The 16,602-nt window shown below is 42.9% G+C and overlaps 1 protein-coding gene and 1 pseudogene across 1 annotated transcript in view; one reads left to right on the top strand and one right to left on the bottom strand.

The window, feature by feature from the left end:
• The window catches only part of SPTLC2 (serine palmitoyltransferase long chain base subunit 2), an 89,478-nt gene extending 76,260 nt beyond the window's left edge, over nucleotides 1-13,218 (bottom strand). The window contains exons 1-2 of the mRNA XM_024737797.1: nucleotides 13,162-13,218; nucleotides 6,286-6,480 (exon numbers count right to left, since the gene is read on the bottom strand). Coding sequence (XP_024593565.1) covers nucleotides 6,286-6,480; nucleotides 13,162-13,218 — 252 coding nt within the window. The remainder of the gene's footprint in view (nucleotides 1-6,285; nucleotides 6,481-13,161) is intronic.
• A 38-nt stretch (nucleotides 13,219-13,256) lies between these two features.
• On the top strand, nucleotides 13,257-16,325 carry LOC112394850 (protein transport protein Sec24C pseudogene; annotated as a pseudogene).
• The last annotated feature ends 277 nt before the right edge of the window (nucleotides 16,326-16,602 follow it).

Below are 16,602 nucleotides of genomic sequence, written 5' to 3'. Positions count from 1 at the left end.
GTGAGAAATCCCAAGAGGAAACAGACGACTGCTCTATACAATGCAATATGATTCAGCAATAAAAAAATGAATTACCAAAATATACCACAACATGGATGAAGCTCAAAAACATTCCAAGCGATAGAAGCCAGACACAAAAGATCACACATTGTATGATCCCATTTATATGAAATGTCTAGAGACAGAAAGTAGATTAGTGGTTGCCTAGCATGAGGTGCAGGAGGAAGGGGTGATTGTCAATGGGTATGGGGTTTCTTCTTCAGATCATGAAAACGTTATAAAATTAGCTTATGGTTTTGGCCGTACGCTTTCTGTAAATAGTAATAAAAATCATTCAACTGTACATTTTAAACAGGTGAACTTTATGGTACATAAATTATATCTCAATAAAGCTATTTTAAAAAAAAATTAAGTAGGGAATTCCCTGGCAGTCCGGGGGTTAGGACTCTGTGCTTCCACTGCAGGGGGCATGGATTAGACCCCTGGTCGGGGAACTAAGATCCTGCAAGTGGCACAGTGCGGCCCCCAAAAAAGGTGACTGCTTGACTGCTGTCCTGGGCTCCACACTTACCACAAAACTATGGAAAGTGGAGCTCTTTTTAAACCCACAGAACTAAAAAAGACAAACCAATTGATAATCCCCCAGCTTAACATATCAAGCAACTATACTCATTGTTTCCAAAGATACTGCTAAAGTGACAATTATCAGAATATTCTTAGTAAGCTACTTTTTGAAGGAGGTCAAGAATAAATCCTTCCAGGAATTTGAATTAATGTATTTTAATTCTTTTGTATCTTGAAAATTAAAATATATCAAGATATAGACATATAATGTCCCTTCCCAGTATCCTATCCCTCCCATTTCTGAATATATGATCATGAACTGTAGAGGCAAATGTTAAAGTTTAGTAAGTGTGTGGTAACTATCTACCACAATTCACTCCTTAGATTTCTAGGTATTTCCTATCTAGATACTAGAACATTTTTATTAATTCAAGCTTTTACAATACCTATCACATACGTGTTTCTGAACTACCAGCCTCACCTCACACAAAAAAGAAACCAGACTGAGAGAAAACATTTTTATCCAAAACACCACCAATAACAGAAGATCAAGCAGTAAAGAATTCCAATAATTTTAGCAATTTATATAAAATAGAACACATTTATGCTAACTCATCTTTATTAGCATGACCATGTGGTTCATTTCTACCCAAAGCAACATATGAAGCACTTGTATAAATAGGTTAAACAGGCTCTCTTTTGTAATGGAATGAGGGAGAAAATAAGGATGTGGCTATGAACACTACTCACTCAGAGAAATGAGAAAGTAGCAACATTATATTTGCATTTTATGATCCTAAGCAAACACTTTCCCTCACCTCTTCCCAGTGTAACACTTAAAAACTGGCCTATCCCTCTCACTACGTCCAAACCAGCATCAGAAAACAAACACGATCTGCCGTAACGCTAAACGAGCCTTCCTTCCCTTCTAATAGCTGAATTTTTATAAGAAAATGGCAGAATTCAGCTGTTTTAACTGCTAATATTATCTTCTGTGAAAATCCTACTAAAATGAATTTGAATAAACTAGTACAGTGCTCCCCTAAACAAACTCTACAGGCAAATGTCCCCCTCCATCCTACATATTTCCTCCTATTACTTCTTTCAAGAATTATTTCCTGGGGACTTCCCTGGTGGCACAGTGGTTAAGAATCCACCTGCCAGTGCAGGGGATACAAGTTTGAACCCTAGTCCGGGAAGATCCCACATGCTGTGGAGCAACTAAGCCCATGCGCCACAACTACTGAGGGCCTGTACTCTAGAGCCCAAGAGCCACAACTACTGAGCCCGTGTGTCACGACTACTGAAGCCCGTAAACCTGGAGCCCGTGCTCCACAACAAGAGAAACCACTGCAATGAGAAGCCCGCGCACCACAACAAAGAGTAGCTCCCACTCGCCGCAACTAGAGAAAGCCCGCATGCAGCAACAAAGACCCAACACGGCCAAAAATTAAAATTAATTGTTTAAAAAAAGAATTAACTCTATGCTACTCAGTTTACTTTTTTGTTCTACATCTGCATACAATTCAAGTACTATTTACCTGCATAGTGCTTTGCAAAGGCCCATAATTTTTAAGTGTTTATGTTCCCTCAACAAAATTAGAAACTACTTAAGAAGAAAATCCACGTGTTCCAATTCTTTTTTTTTTTTTAATTTACTTTATTTAAGTAATTTATTTTTGGCTGTGTTGGGTCTTCGTTACTGCATGCTGTCTTTTCTCTAGTAGCGGCGAGCGGGGCTACTCTTCGTTGCAGAGCATGGGCTCTAGGCACGTAGCAGAGCATGGGCTCTAGGCGCATGGGCTTCAGTAGTTGTGGCCCACAGGCTCTAGAGCGCAGGCTCAGTAGTTGTGGCGCACAGGCTTAGTTGCTCCACAGCATGTGGGATCTTCCCTTAACGCTAAACGAGCCTTCCTTCCCTTCTAATAGCTGAATTTTTATAAGAAAATGGCAGAATTCAGCTGTTTTAACTGCTAATATTATCTTCTGTGAAAATCCTACTAAAATGAATTTGAATAAACTAGTACAGTGCTCCCCTAAACAAACTCTACAGGCAAATGTCCCCCTCCATCCTACATATTTCCTCCTATTACTTCTTTCAAGAATTATTTCCTGGGGACTTCCCTGGTGGCACAGTGGTTAAGAATCCACCTGCCAGTGCAGGGGATACAAGTTTGAGCCCTAGTCCGGGAAGATCCCACATGCTGTGGAGCAACTAAGCCCATGTGCCACAACTACTGAGCCTGTACTCTAGAGCCCAAGAGCCACAACTACTGAGCCCGTGTGTCACGACTACTGAAGCCCGTAAACCTGGAGCCCGTGCTCCACAACAAGAGAAACCACTGCAATGAGAAGCCCGCGCACCACAACAAAGAGTAGCCCCCGCTCGCTGCAACTAGAGAAAGCTCGCATGCAGCAACAAAGACCCAACACAGCCAAAAATTAAAATTAATTAATTGTTTAAAAAAAGAATTAACTCTATGCTACTCAGTTTACTTTTTTGTTCTACATCTGCATACAATTCAAGTACTATTTACCTGCATAGTGCTTTGCAAAGGCCCATAATTTTTAAGTGTTTATGTTCCCTCAACAAAATTAGAAACTACTTAAGAAGAAAATCCACGTGTTCCAATTCTTTTTTTTTTTTTAATTTACTTTATTTAAGTAATTTATTTTTGGCTGTGTTGGGTCTTCGTTACTGCATGCTGTCTTTTCTCTAGTAGCGGCGAGCGGGGCTACTCTTCGTTGCAGAGCATGGGCTCTAGGCACGTAGCAGAGCATGGGCTCTAGGCGCATGGGCTTCAGTAGTTGTGGCCCACAGGCTCTAGAGCGCAGGCTCAGTAGTTGTGGCGCACAGGCTTAGTTGCTCCACAGCATGTGGGATCTTCCCGGACCAGGGATCAAACCTGTGTTCCCTGCATTGGCAGGCGGATGATTCTTCTTCTTTTTTTCTTTAAAATAGATCTTTATTGGAGTATAATTGTTTCACAATACTGTGCTAGCCTCTGTTGCACAACAAAGCGAGTCGGCCACGTGCATACACACGTTCCCACATCCCCTCCCTCCTGAGCCTCCCTCCCACCCTCCCTATCCCACCCCTCTAGGTCAGCTCAAAGCACCGTGCTGATCTCCTTGTGCTATGCTGCTGCTTCCCACCAGCCAACTATTTTACATTCAGTAGTGTATATATGTGGATGCTACTCTCACTTTGCCCCAGCTTCATCCTCCCACCCCATGCCCTTAAGTCCATTTTCTATGTCTACGTCTTTATTCCTGCCCTGCAACTAGGTTCATCAGTACATTTTTTAAATATATATTCCATATGTATGTGTTAGCATACGGTATTTGTTTTTCTCTTTCTGACTTACTTCACTCTGTATGACAGACTCTTGGTCTATCCACTTCACTACAAATAACTCAATTTCGTTTCTTTTTATGGTTGAGTAATATTCCATTGTATATATATGCCACATCTTCTTTACCCATTCATCTGGCGGGCAGATTCTTAACCACTGTGCCACCAGGGAAGACCCCTCCAATTCTTTCACACAAAGTTAAGTACACATAGGCAGCCCCAATACTTAAACAGTCAATTTACCCTCTGGAGACATGAAAAAGTTCCAAAGATAATGTCCTCATTCACAAAATAATTCAGATGCAACCCCATCGGTTCACTCATTCGTTCATCACACTGTGAGACAGCACCAGCTGTGCAAACTCTCCAGTCACTAACCCTGCTCAAAAATGCCCATGACTCCTCATTGCTACCAAACATTCAAAACACAATTTCTCATACATTCACTTTCCAGGTTCTCCCAAACATTCCTCATGCCTTTGCGTACACTTCTATCCCCTCAGCAGGAATGCTGTCTACACCACAGTCAGCACTCCCCCCAACCCCCATCTCTACATGTCAATTATTAGGTCTCTATAGTGTTTAGACACTATGAGAGGTGCCTGTATATAAAGACCTTCTAGTTTGAATATGTGAATAAAACTTTATCAGTCACAACCACCACCACCTCAGTCTAGCAGGAAGATAATGGTTTGTACACAGTCATTGTAATACTGTACAACACAGTAAGTACCTGGTAAGCTAATAACCTACAGTAAGTAGGCCATACCTAAGGGATGTAAAAAATCAACATATTGTGGATGCACCCTACCAGAAAATCTATTTGGGATGTATAGAGGGGTAGAAAAAAGTGAATCAAAGACATTTAATTTTTTTTCAATGATGAAAATTAGTTTCGCCTACTGGATTGAGTTCTGAATGCAGGGCTTTGCTTTTTGTAGCAAAAAAATATACCTTTGTTTTTATATATATACAGCAGGTTCTTATTAGTTATCCAAAAAATACCTTCTTAATGAAATGAACTTGTAGGCATTTCAGGGCAATGAGAAAGAGGGCCAACTTGTGGCACCAGGGCTGCGAAGGGTGCAGAATGGTTGAGATGACAGAAGAACGCCCGGGTCCTCAGTTCTCCCAGTTTCAGGATCCTCAATCCCTATGCTGATTGGTTTTGGCTTCCTAGTAGCTGATGAGGTCCTTCCCTTTCCCATGTTTCTTGGTGCTTTCTCCCCCTTCCCATGTCTCCGTCATCCATTCCCAGTGTTTACTGGCTCCCCTCTCAGTGTTGATCTTAATGCCACCACATCTGCCCCTCTCCTCTAATGTCCCATGAAAGTGAGACGTATGATAGACAAAAAATTTCTAACTTCTGAACCCCTTCTCTAATCTAGTGCCTTCCCTGGGCTAGAGGACAACCCTCTCCATACTTCACATGTCAAGAACAAACAAGTTTGTTTTTCATAAAATCAGGCATTTTTCACTCTAATTCTATTTATTTTTTTAATGAAAAAAACAAACTTTATTATGGGATAAAGAAAATCTTTTATCACTTTAAATAATAAAATTTAAAGCATTAAAAAAAATGCCCATAAAGAAATATTTTGGTTTGGGAAAGAAGATAGTGTTCCTTAGTCCAAGACAAATTAGGTTGTTTTATTTTCTTTAATCTTATTGGAGTACAGTTGACTTACAACTATTTTTTTTTAAGAGTAGATAATACATGTATACTGTACAAAACTCTAGAGGCACAAAGGAGTATGAAGAGAAAAGTGAAGTGAGGTGAATGCCATCCTCCTCCCCAGAGACAATCAGTGTCATCTGTTTACCATTACTAAAACAAGATCGTTTTCCACAGAAACAGAGTAGCTCAGCCAAATTCTGCTTCAGGGCTTGTTTTTCTGTGGAGAAGAGGCGATCTATGAACTAGACATGTATGTGTAATGTGCCTATGTGAAAACACAACATGAGTTCTAAAGAACACAATCTTTCCAGAAGACTGTAGACACAACTTGGGATACAGTATGGTATTGTGAACAGAAAGGACATGGCTTCTGGCTCTTCAGAGAACTGTGTCCACATGCCAGCTCTGACATTAGGCATCTTGGGAAATGTTACTTAACCTGTGAACTTTAGCTTTCTTGCCCATAAAATAAGAATAGATTCTTGTGATGATTAAATTAAAACATGTTAAATGCTTTGATTTCTCCATGCCTTTACCCTTGCTTTTAGCTTCCCTTGTGGAATGTTTTCATTTAACTGCATCTAGAATATTTTTTATTTTAATGTATACCCAAATATCTAAAGAAAAAAATGAGTGAAAACCGCAAGATAAGAGGCTTCCATTTACAGAATCAAAGACTAACAATTACCTTTTGTTCTTCTCTTTCTGTTGCATGGTGACACTTTTCAATTCTCCAATGCCTTAAGAAATCTCGAAGATATCCAAAGAGAGTGAGGACACCATACCCCACATAAGTAAGCACAGCAACCAGCATTGGCGTCTCTTCAAAACCTTCATTAAACGGTCTTTTATATAGTGCTCCATTTTGTGTAACATGATGTATCTAAAAGGGAGGTTAAAAATGTTTCTTTCAGTCATGGTAAGAAAAAGAGTGCTACTTAAAATCTGAGTCCTTACAGATTTGCATACCTTCAGAATTCTCTAAGTAATTGTCAACCCCCACCACCACCACTACCAAACATCTGCTAAGTTCTAAGCGGGGCCTAATTTTTTTCTGTGGAAATAAGTTTTAAGTTATACATACTTCAGATGAACAGTAAAGAAAAGCAAGGGGAGAAGGACTGCGTAAGAACAACGCTTAACACTGATTTCTATCACTTGATTTTCTGCAAGAGATCCCAAAATGCTATGCTTAGAGAATGCATAATTTTCTTTGTCCTAATGAAGAAAATAAAAAATATAAATCAACAAAGAGAAAGCCTATCCTGAAAATAGTATATTAGTTTACAAATAATCGAAAGTCAATTCAGTTTTAGAATAAAATAAAATATTTGTAAATGTTTTACTGCTAAATATTCTTAAAGCCACCGAGCCACAGCATTTCAAATAATTATTAGCACTAGGCATCTATGGGAACACATAGTTTATACTAGCCTTTGTTGTCAGTGGTAACACAAATAAATTATTCACAAAAATAAAATGCTTACATTAAGCGATCCAGCACCGTATAACGCAGGAAGGAAGTGAAATCCAACACAAGGGGAGAAACTGTTGGAGCAATCACTAACAGCCCTGAAATCATTCTGTCCTCCTTCATCTCGACCAAGTGACCTTTTCCCAACATAAGATTATCCCTAGTTTCCTCTTTAGGGATATCCAAATTTTAACATACAAACACCAAGGTACTGTACTTTGATCTCATAGCTGAAAGCTGTTTACTCTTTGGTCAATTTTAATGGAAATGTTGTTTTACAGAAAAATTCCACTGAAGTAGTTTGTGTGTCAACTTTAATGTTAACTCTGAAACAACTGATTGCTGTGAGGATGGTCAATCACAATTTACCAGGGACATATTTTCGACTGAGCACTGTACTAGAGTTAAGAAGAATTCCAAAGGAATAAAAGATTCTTTCTTGGCCTCTCAGGCAACCTGATCGAAGAGCTAAATATTCATTTGGGAACGCTACTAGAATGCTACAAGTTAGAAGAGTTTGGAAACAAATTACTGTATTTGACAAAGGAAAGACATTTGGATAGGCATGATACACGAAATCTGTTGGTAATGATTCAATTTGATGGCCTAAAGAACCTCTGAAAACTATTCATAAAACTGGCTTAGGTCTTCATCAATATCTTCCCCAGTGGTGGAATTCTGTGCTAACATTTACTGCTTAAACTTTCATGCAGGAGCAAAGCTGTAATGTGTTTAGAACAGAATAGCTAAAAATGAACCAATATCTGAATATAGAAAATTGTTTAAAAATTAGTAATAACATGTAAGCAAGCAATTAACCTGGAAAAAGCAAAATCCAGAGCACAAGAAAAATAACATTCTGATTATCTTGTTTTTTAATAAATTTATTTATTTAATTTATTTATTTTGGGCTGCATTGGGTCTTCCCTGCGGTATGCGGCCTTCTCATCGCGGTGGCTTCTCTTGTTGCCGAGCGCGGGCTCTAAGCACGCGGGCTTCAGGAGCTGTGGCACGTAGGCTCAGTAGTTGTGGCTCACGGGCTCTGGAGTGCAGGCTCAGTAGTTGTGCCACGTGGGCTTAGCTGCTCTGTGGCATGTGGGATTTTCCCGGACCAGGGCTTGAACCCATGTCCCCTGCACTGGCAGGCGGATTCTTAACCACTGCACCTCCAGGGAAGCCCCTGATTATCTTTTTAAAAAACTATATCTAAAAATACTTTGCCATAAGAACACACCAGTACCCAACTCATTGTAACTCTGAAATTGTTTACACTATTTTCTCTCAACTGAATATACTAGTAAAAAGTAAGGCAATTTTCAGAGCTCCTAAGTCTCTAACAAATGTGTGGCAGATTTATATGCCAGGAATGCTGTGGGTGGATCTCTTTAAAAAGAGATCCACCTTTATTTCAGACACACCCAAACCAGCAAGACCAAGTATATTTATACAGTTGGTTGGACTGACTAGGAAGGAGAAAGTTAAATCATTAGTTTGCTTTTAAATATTGTGTGATTCTATCATAGCCTCACTTAATAAAATTAAATGCATTTTAAGGAACTGAGATTCAACTATGAAGTAACTTTTACAATGTGGCCTCAGAGCACAGCTCACTATGATCATTCACAGAGTCAGAATGGACAGACCAACTGACATGCAAACTTCTGATAGGTGAAAAAGTCTTAGAGAAAACAAAATTACTTGATCTTCAAATGCAGATGCTAAATGCTATCTCTGACATGATTAAAATAAAAATAATGGTATTACCATCTTATACGTGTATAATATTCTATAAGGGAAAGCACCAGGCTTATTTTGTTCACTGCACAACTAGCACTCAGGATAGTATTTATTAAGTGCTAACAAATAATAAGTACTCAATAATGTTTCCTTTTGGGAATTCCATGGCAGTCCAGTGGTTAGACTCCAAGATTTCACTGCCAAGGGCATGGGTTTGGTCCCTGGTTGGGGAACTAAGATCCTGCAAGCTGCGTGGAGTGGCCAAAAACAAAAACAAAAACAAAGGAAAAATAATAACGTTTTCTTTAATTACTATTAGTATTACAGAAAGTGGCACCTTATAGGAGCTCAACAAGTATTTGTAAATGAAAATACACATTATGCTCTTTGCTCTGTCATAGAAGGGGTTAACTTATGATGATTATACAATTAATATTAGAACATTTCTAGAACCCATATCTGATACCTTCTAGTCTCAACTGGACTGGAGATCAAGTTCACTCTAAACAAACACAGGCTACAAACCCTTACAGAATATTTCATATTCCGGATTCACCATGCAAGAGGGCTCTTAAGAGGCCTTTCAGTCACTCTAACTTGAGATTACACTGTGGACAAGGCAATCAAGAAAAATATTAGCATATCACTCCCTCCAGGTCAAAAAATTTCACATTAAGCAGACAAGAGTGTGACACTCTGTATTCTTATTCAAGAGAAGTTTAAGAACACCAATGAGTACCAAGACACATTTGTCTGAACAGTAATATTTTTTCTAGAAAATGAAGAAGGAAAAAAAAAAAGGCAAAGGAAGAAATTTTTTTAAAGTTGACTAAGCACACACCATAAAACATGACTTTTAGGAGGGCCATGGGCAGAATGTTAGAGGCTGAGTGTTTGTGTCTCTAACCCCATTCATATGTTAAAGCCCTAAACCCCCAGTGTGAAGGTATTTGAAGGCTGGGCCTTTGGGAGATAATTATGTTTAGGTGATGACGTTGGGACCCTGTCGACGTGATTAGTGCTCTAATAAGAAGAGAAGGCAGAGATCTCCACTGAGGAAAGGCCATGTGAGCATACTATGAGAAAGTGGCTGTCTACAAGCCAGGAAGAGGGTCCTCGCAAAGAACTGAACCTGCCAGCACCTCTGATCTTGGACTTACCAGCCTCCAGAATCGTGAGAAATAAATATCTGTTGAAGTTTAAGCCACCCCATCTATGGTATTTTGTTATAGCAGCCTGAACTAAGACAGAGGTAAAGAGACATAATGCACATAACCTACCCTCAACTGGTTCAGGAAATAATAAGTGTGAGTGTGTATGTGTGTGTGTGGTGTGTGGAGAGAGAGAGAGAATGATGGAGAATTTCTTCATGAACCATTTGTGAGTCAGTTGCAGTTATACTGTAGCTTTATCTTTTAATACTTCAGTGCATATTTCTAAAAACAAAGATATTCTTTTACATAACTATAGAACAATTATCAAAATCAGGAAATTGCTAGAATACTAATACGTACTTTATTTAGATTCCGCTAATCGTCCTAAGAGTGTCCTTTGCAGCAAAAGAAAGTCCTGGAAAATGTATTGTATTCTCTCTTTAGTTTCAGAAAAGAAAAAAAAGGGGGTTTTCATTACTCTGTAAAATGACTTAGAAGGAAAAATCCTGAGCAGAGGTTTCGAGAATCCCATGAAAGGACACAAAGTAACTATGCAATTTTGGGGAAGTAATTATTGGAAAACAGAAGCTTACATTTCCGACATAGATACAAAATCACATAAGCATGATTTTTTAAAGCAAACAAACACATTACCGCTTAATGTGACAGCAGGATGACAGAACCTGCCTATCACAACAGAACCTGCCCACCTGGTAGACAGCTTGGGACATTATTTTAAAAATTAATGTCCAATATGAACCACCCATTATGCATCAGCAATCAAAGGACTGTTATGTCTTTTCCTTTAAATGAACCCTATTCATTTCCAGTGATACGCTGTGTTGTTCCTTAAAATAAGTTCTGCTGAAATGGTTCTTTATTGAAATTTTACTGAAAATATACTAGCCTCTCACTACTGCCTACCACACTTACTAGAGAAAATAGTTTGGAGCTTTATGCCCATCACACAAGCTGTGCCACACTCTGAACATATATTTCCAGAAGTGTCTTCATTTTCTTGGCAGGCAAATTTTGAGAAGTAGGAAGTCCACATTTTATCTTGCAATCAGGGTAAGTTCCCGAATTTCTGTTGGTAAGTAACTCATATGGAATGGACTAAGGAGTGCTTCCAAAGCCAGCTGTGAAACAAACCTATATATTTTTTTTTTTATAAATTTATTTATTTATTTTTTGGCAGTGTTGGGTCGTCATTTCTGTGCGAGGGCTTTCTCTAGTTTGCGGCGAGCGGGGTCCACTCTTCATCGCGGTGCGCGGTGCGCGGGCCTTTCACTGTCTCGGCCTCTCTTGTTGCGGAGCACAGGCTCCAGACGCGCAGGCTCAGTAGTTGTGGCTCACGGGCCCAGTTGCTCCGCGGCATGTGGGATCTTCCCAGACCAGGGCTCGAACCCGTGTTCCCTGCATTGGCAGGCAGGTTCTCAACCACGAGCGCCACCAGGGAAGCCCCAAACCTATATTTTGACATTACCATATTCCTACTGAAAACTCAAAAATGCAGACCTCCAAGTATATATGCACTGCAGGATTTCAGTCAGTGTCATCCTGTGCACTCTGGGCAGTGATGTTCTGCACAGGAGTTATTATTTTCACTTGCCACTCACAGCTCTGTAGCACTTCGCTATCTCTAGATAAGCATCAAGGTATGACAGACGGATGTAATAGGAGATTGGCGTACCAGTGCAGTTCTGCCACAAATTCCGCATCTTTTTCTGAGCTCTATTCCACATCTAACATGTTCTAGGCCTGTAACACCATGCCCTCCACTCTGGCTTTGTAGTTGACATGAACTGGAAAGGCAACCCAGTTTGCATCAGTCTCCCTTCTCTGGGAATACTCCCTTATACCAGGGGTGGGTCCCTGGTGGTCACATCTGTGCAATATGACCGATTTCCTGGGTCATAACTGACTGGCACAGCAGTAGGCACCTATGCCAAAATGAACCCAACAACCCTCTCTCGTGAGGATTTAAAATTTCAGTGGGGAAGGAGTCTGAAGGACACTGGACTGCCAACGTCCTGGAGAAAAGGTCCATAAACTCCTGTTGCCAAGGTGTCAAGCGCTGTGTTATTTCCTGCCATTTTACCTTTTCTGAGTTGTTCATCAATTCCTTCCTACTTTTTCCTTTTCTTTTGTTGTATACCTATCATCCTTGCAACAAATCACCTTTTTGTTTAGCTAGAGTCAGTTGCTATCAACTGAAAGAAATTTAACAGATACAGAGTCTATGTTAAAATTCTTAGAACTTCTTTTCTGCACTTACTGAACAGGTTTTTATATGTTGGCATAGCCTGCAAACTTTTACGTCTTTAGCAAATTTTTAAAAATGGCTCCCCACTTTGTCAATTTTGTGCATTTGGAATATTGTTGACTGTCTTATCTAGGATAAGGGATACCTGGTTCAAAATCCTAAGTACTTACTTCCCTATATTAAGGGACATCAGATTCTAATTGCCTGCTATAACTAACCTCTTCCCAGGTTCTCAATAATACCTATGAAGACAGAGCCAAAAGAGAAAAAAAGTCAGAACTAGTATTTTTTTAAAAAAAAAGGGCAATAAAAGGCCTCAAATCAAAATTCAGACAGTATCTGTCTGCTAAGTTCATCTAACTACAGAGAACATGCTCATAACCGTTAAACAAGACTAACTTTTCACAGTAGAAAAATCACAAACTAAAGGGCAAGTAATAGACTATTTAATATAAGATTTTTTTTTTTTTTTGCAGTACACGGGCCTCTCACTGTTGTGGCCTCTCCCGTTGCGGAGCACAGGCTCCGGACGCGCAGGCTCAGCGGCCATGGCTCACGGGGCCGGCCGCTCCGCGGCACGTGGGATCTTCCCGGACCAGGGCACGAACCCGTGTCCCCTGCATCAGCAGGCGGACTCTCAACCACTGCGCCACCAGGGAAGTCTTAATACAAGATTTTAAGGGAACTGGAAGTGGAGCCTGGGAGCCTTGACATTAGGAATGAAGTCGAACCTGGATCTGGAGCCGGGTGGAACCAAGTCAGTCAGCCCCACCTGTGCTGCCATTTGGGGAGCCTCAGCCTGTCCACCCAGGGTGACATCAATCTGGCTGTGGTAGGCAACCAGGACCCACAGCCCCACCCACTGTGGAGCCTCCAGTGGCCCAGTGCCAGGCTATGGGCAAACCCCTTCCCCAGGTGTTTCAAGAGTCCCACCTTCTCCAGGGGCACCTCCAGCCTCAACAGCACAGGGCCCTTGTGGCCAGACAGCATATGGCCAGTTTGGCCAAGGAGAGGTACAGAATGGGCCAAGCTCCACTGTTCAGATGCAGAGGCTCCCTGGGTCTCAGCCATTTGGATTAGTCCCACTGGCTCCCGTGGTCAGCCAGCCAGCTGTGCTTCAGCCCTATGGCCCTCCCCTGACAAGTACAAAGGTGACTGCTCAGCTGGCCAGAATGCAGATCAGTGGTGCTGTGGCCCCAGCGCCTCCCGCTCCGGGTCTAGCCTATGGTCTGCCAACACCACTTGCCTCAGCCTCAGGAAGTTTCCCTAACACCGGTCTGCATGGCTCCTACCCTCAGGGCCAGGCTCTTCCCCTTAGCCAGGCCCAGGGTCATCCTGGGGCCCAGCCTTCCCAGCAATCTGTCCCACCACAGGCCTCCAGCTTCATACCCCAGCTCCAGGGGGTCCTTGAATGCCCTTGATGACTGGTCCGCTCCTGCCTGCACAGAGTTTTGGGGGGCCCCCAGGGAGCGAGCCCAACCATGTGTCCTCACCTCCTCAAGCTCTGCCCTCTGGCACCCGAATGACTGGGCTCCCAGGACCACCACCACCTATGCACTCCTCCCAGCAGCCAGGCTACCAGTTGCAACAAAATGGTTCCTTTGGACCAGCCCAGGGCCCTCAGCCCAATTATGGAAGTCCCTACCCAGGAGCAGACACTTTAGGCAGCCAGCCAGGAACACCTCAGCTATTGCCTCCTAAGTGCCTGTACCCTGATGCCATCCCGAGCCCTATTCAGGTTGTTGAGGATGACAGGAACAACCAGGGTTCAGAGCCAATGGTTACTGGTGTATGGGGCCAGGTGCCACCCTTAGTCAACACCAACTTCCTGGTGAAAGACCAAGGGAATGCAAGTCCCTGATATATCTGATGCACATCCTATAATATCCCTTGCACATATGAAGTGTCTAGCAGGCTCAGGAGCCCCTGGCAGCTGTCATCAAGCTCCTGGCAAGCCTGCCCCCAGAGGAGGCTTCACCATATATCGCTGACCACGGGGAACCTGGCCCTTCGCGCTGCAATCGCTGCAAAGCATACATGTGCCCCTTCATGCAGTTCACTGAGGGAGGGAGGCGTTTCCAGTGCTGCTTTTGCAGCTGTATCAGTGATGTTCCCCCCCCCCCAGTATTTTCAACATCCGGATCATACTGGCAAATGTGTGGATGCTTATGACTGTCCTGAGCTGTCCCTGGGCTCTTATGAATTCTTGGCCACTGTAGATTACTGCAAGAACAGTAAGTTCCCCAGCCCTCCTGCCTTATCTTCATGACTGATGTCTCCTACAATGGCGTCAGGAGTGGTCTTGTTAGGCTCCTCTGTGAGGAGCTCAAGTCACTGTTAGACTTTCTGCCTAGGGAGGGCAGGGCAGAGAAGTCAGCAATTCACGTTGGCTTTGTCACCTATAGTAAGGTGCTCTGCTTCTACAATGTGAAGAAGCTCATTGGCCCAGCCACAGATGATGGTTGTATCTGATGTGGGTGACATGTTTGTGCCACTGCTGGATGGCTTCCTGGTCAACGTCAGTGAGTCTCGGGCAGTCATCACCAGCTTATTGGATCAGATTCCAGAAACATTTGCAGACACAAGGGAGACGGAGACAGTATTTGCTCCTGCTATCCAGGCTGGCGTGGAGGCTCTGAAGGCTGCTGGGTGTGCAGGGAAGCTATTTCTGTTCCACACCTCCCTGCCCATCGCAGAGGTCCCAAGGAAACTGAAGAACAGAGACGACAGGAAGTTGATCAACACAGACAAGGAGGAGACTCTGTTACAGCCTCAGACAGGTGCCTATCAGACACTGGCCAAAGAGTGTGTGGCCCAAGGCTGCTGTGTAGACCTCTTCCTCTTCCCCAGCCAGTATGTGGAAGTGGCCATGCTCTCTGTCATACCCCAGCTAAGTGGTGGCTCTGTCTATAAATATGCTTGCTTTCAGGTGGAGAATGACCAGGAATGGTTCCTCAGTGACCTGGTCAGAATATACAGGTCACTGGCTTTGATGCTGTAAAGAGGGTCCCGACAAGCACTGGTATCCGTGCTGTAGATTTCTTTGGGGCTTTCTACATGAGCAACACAAAAGACGTGGAGCTGGCTGGGCTGGATGGGGACGAGACGGTGACTGCGGAGTTCAAGCACAGCGACCGGCTCAGTGAAGAGAGTGGAGACCTCCTGCAGTGTGCCCTGCTCTACACCAGCTGCGCAGGGCAGTGATGACTCCGCATCCACAACATGGCCCTCAACTGCTGCATCCAGCTGGCTGATCTGTACTGAAACTGTGAGACTGACGTGCTCATCAACTACATGGCCAAGTCTGCACACCGGGGCCTCCTGAACAGCCCTGTGAAAATTATTTGTGACACTCTCATCACTCAGTGTGCCCAGATCTTGGCCTGTTACAGAAAGAACTGTGCCAGCCCCTGCTCTGTGGGACAGTTGATCCTTCTTGAGTACATGAAGCTACTCCCAGTTTACCTGAACTCTTTGTTGAAGAGTGACATCCTGCAGCCTGGAGCTGAAGTCACTACTGATGACCGCGCCTGTGTCCAACAGCTAGTTACCTCCACGGACATGGCTGAGACCAACGTCTTCTTCTATCCTCAGGTCCTACCATTAACCAAGTCTCCCCATTGAGAATACCACTGAACCACAGGCAGTTCGAGCATCTGAAGAGCATCTAAACAACGGGGATATATATTGGGTTAGCCAAAAAGTTCGTTCGTTTTTCATAACATCTTATGGAAAAACCTGAACAAACTTTCTGGCCAACCCAATATTTGCTGGAGAATAGGCTCAACCTCTTCCTCTGCGTAGGAACAAGTGTCCAGCAGGGTGTTGTCCAGAGCCTCTTCGGCGTCTCCTCCTTCCGTCAGATCACCAGTGGCTGGAGCGTTCTGCCAGTTCTGTATAATCTGCTGTCCAAGGTGCGAGGCCTCATTGATAGTTTGAGGGCACAAAGATGACGGTACCTGAAACTTATCATGGTGAAATAAGAGGACAAGCTGGAGATGCTGTTCAAACACTTCCCAGTAGAAGACAAGAGCCTGAGCGGGGGAGAATCCGTTGTGGACCCTGTCTGTCATATGCACACAAACACTTCCCAGTAGAAGACAAGAGCCTGAGCGGGAGAGAATCCGATGTGGACCCTGTCTGTCATGTGCACAAGGAGATTTGGCAGCTACCAAGCTATAGTAAGTGGGTAAACAGCATAGGCTCCAGGCCAGCTTCCAGAAGATACCCCAGGACAGCAGAGAAATTGGGACAGTTCCATATCTTATAAGTCATGTAAGCTGACCTCAGTCTCTTTGAAGGAAGGGGGAGGTATAAGGAGACACCTTTTTTCTGGGCTCAAGTATCCTACCACTCTATCACATCCTGCTGTTG

The sequence above is a fragment of the Neophocaena asiaeorientalis genome, unplaced genomic scaffold, assembly GCF_003031525.2.
Source record: "Neophocaena asiaeorientalis asiaeorientalis breed wild unplaced genomic scaffold, Neophocaena_asiaeorientalis_V1.1 scaffold49, whole genome shotgun sequence".
Taxonomy (NCBI): Eukaryota; Metazoa; Chordata; class Mammalia; order Artiodactyla; family Phocoenidae; genus Neophocaena; species Neophocaena asiaeorientalis.
This window is presented reverse-complemented; position numbering and strand designations above follow the sequence as displayed.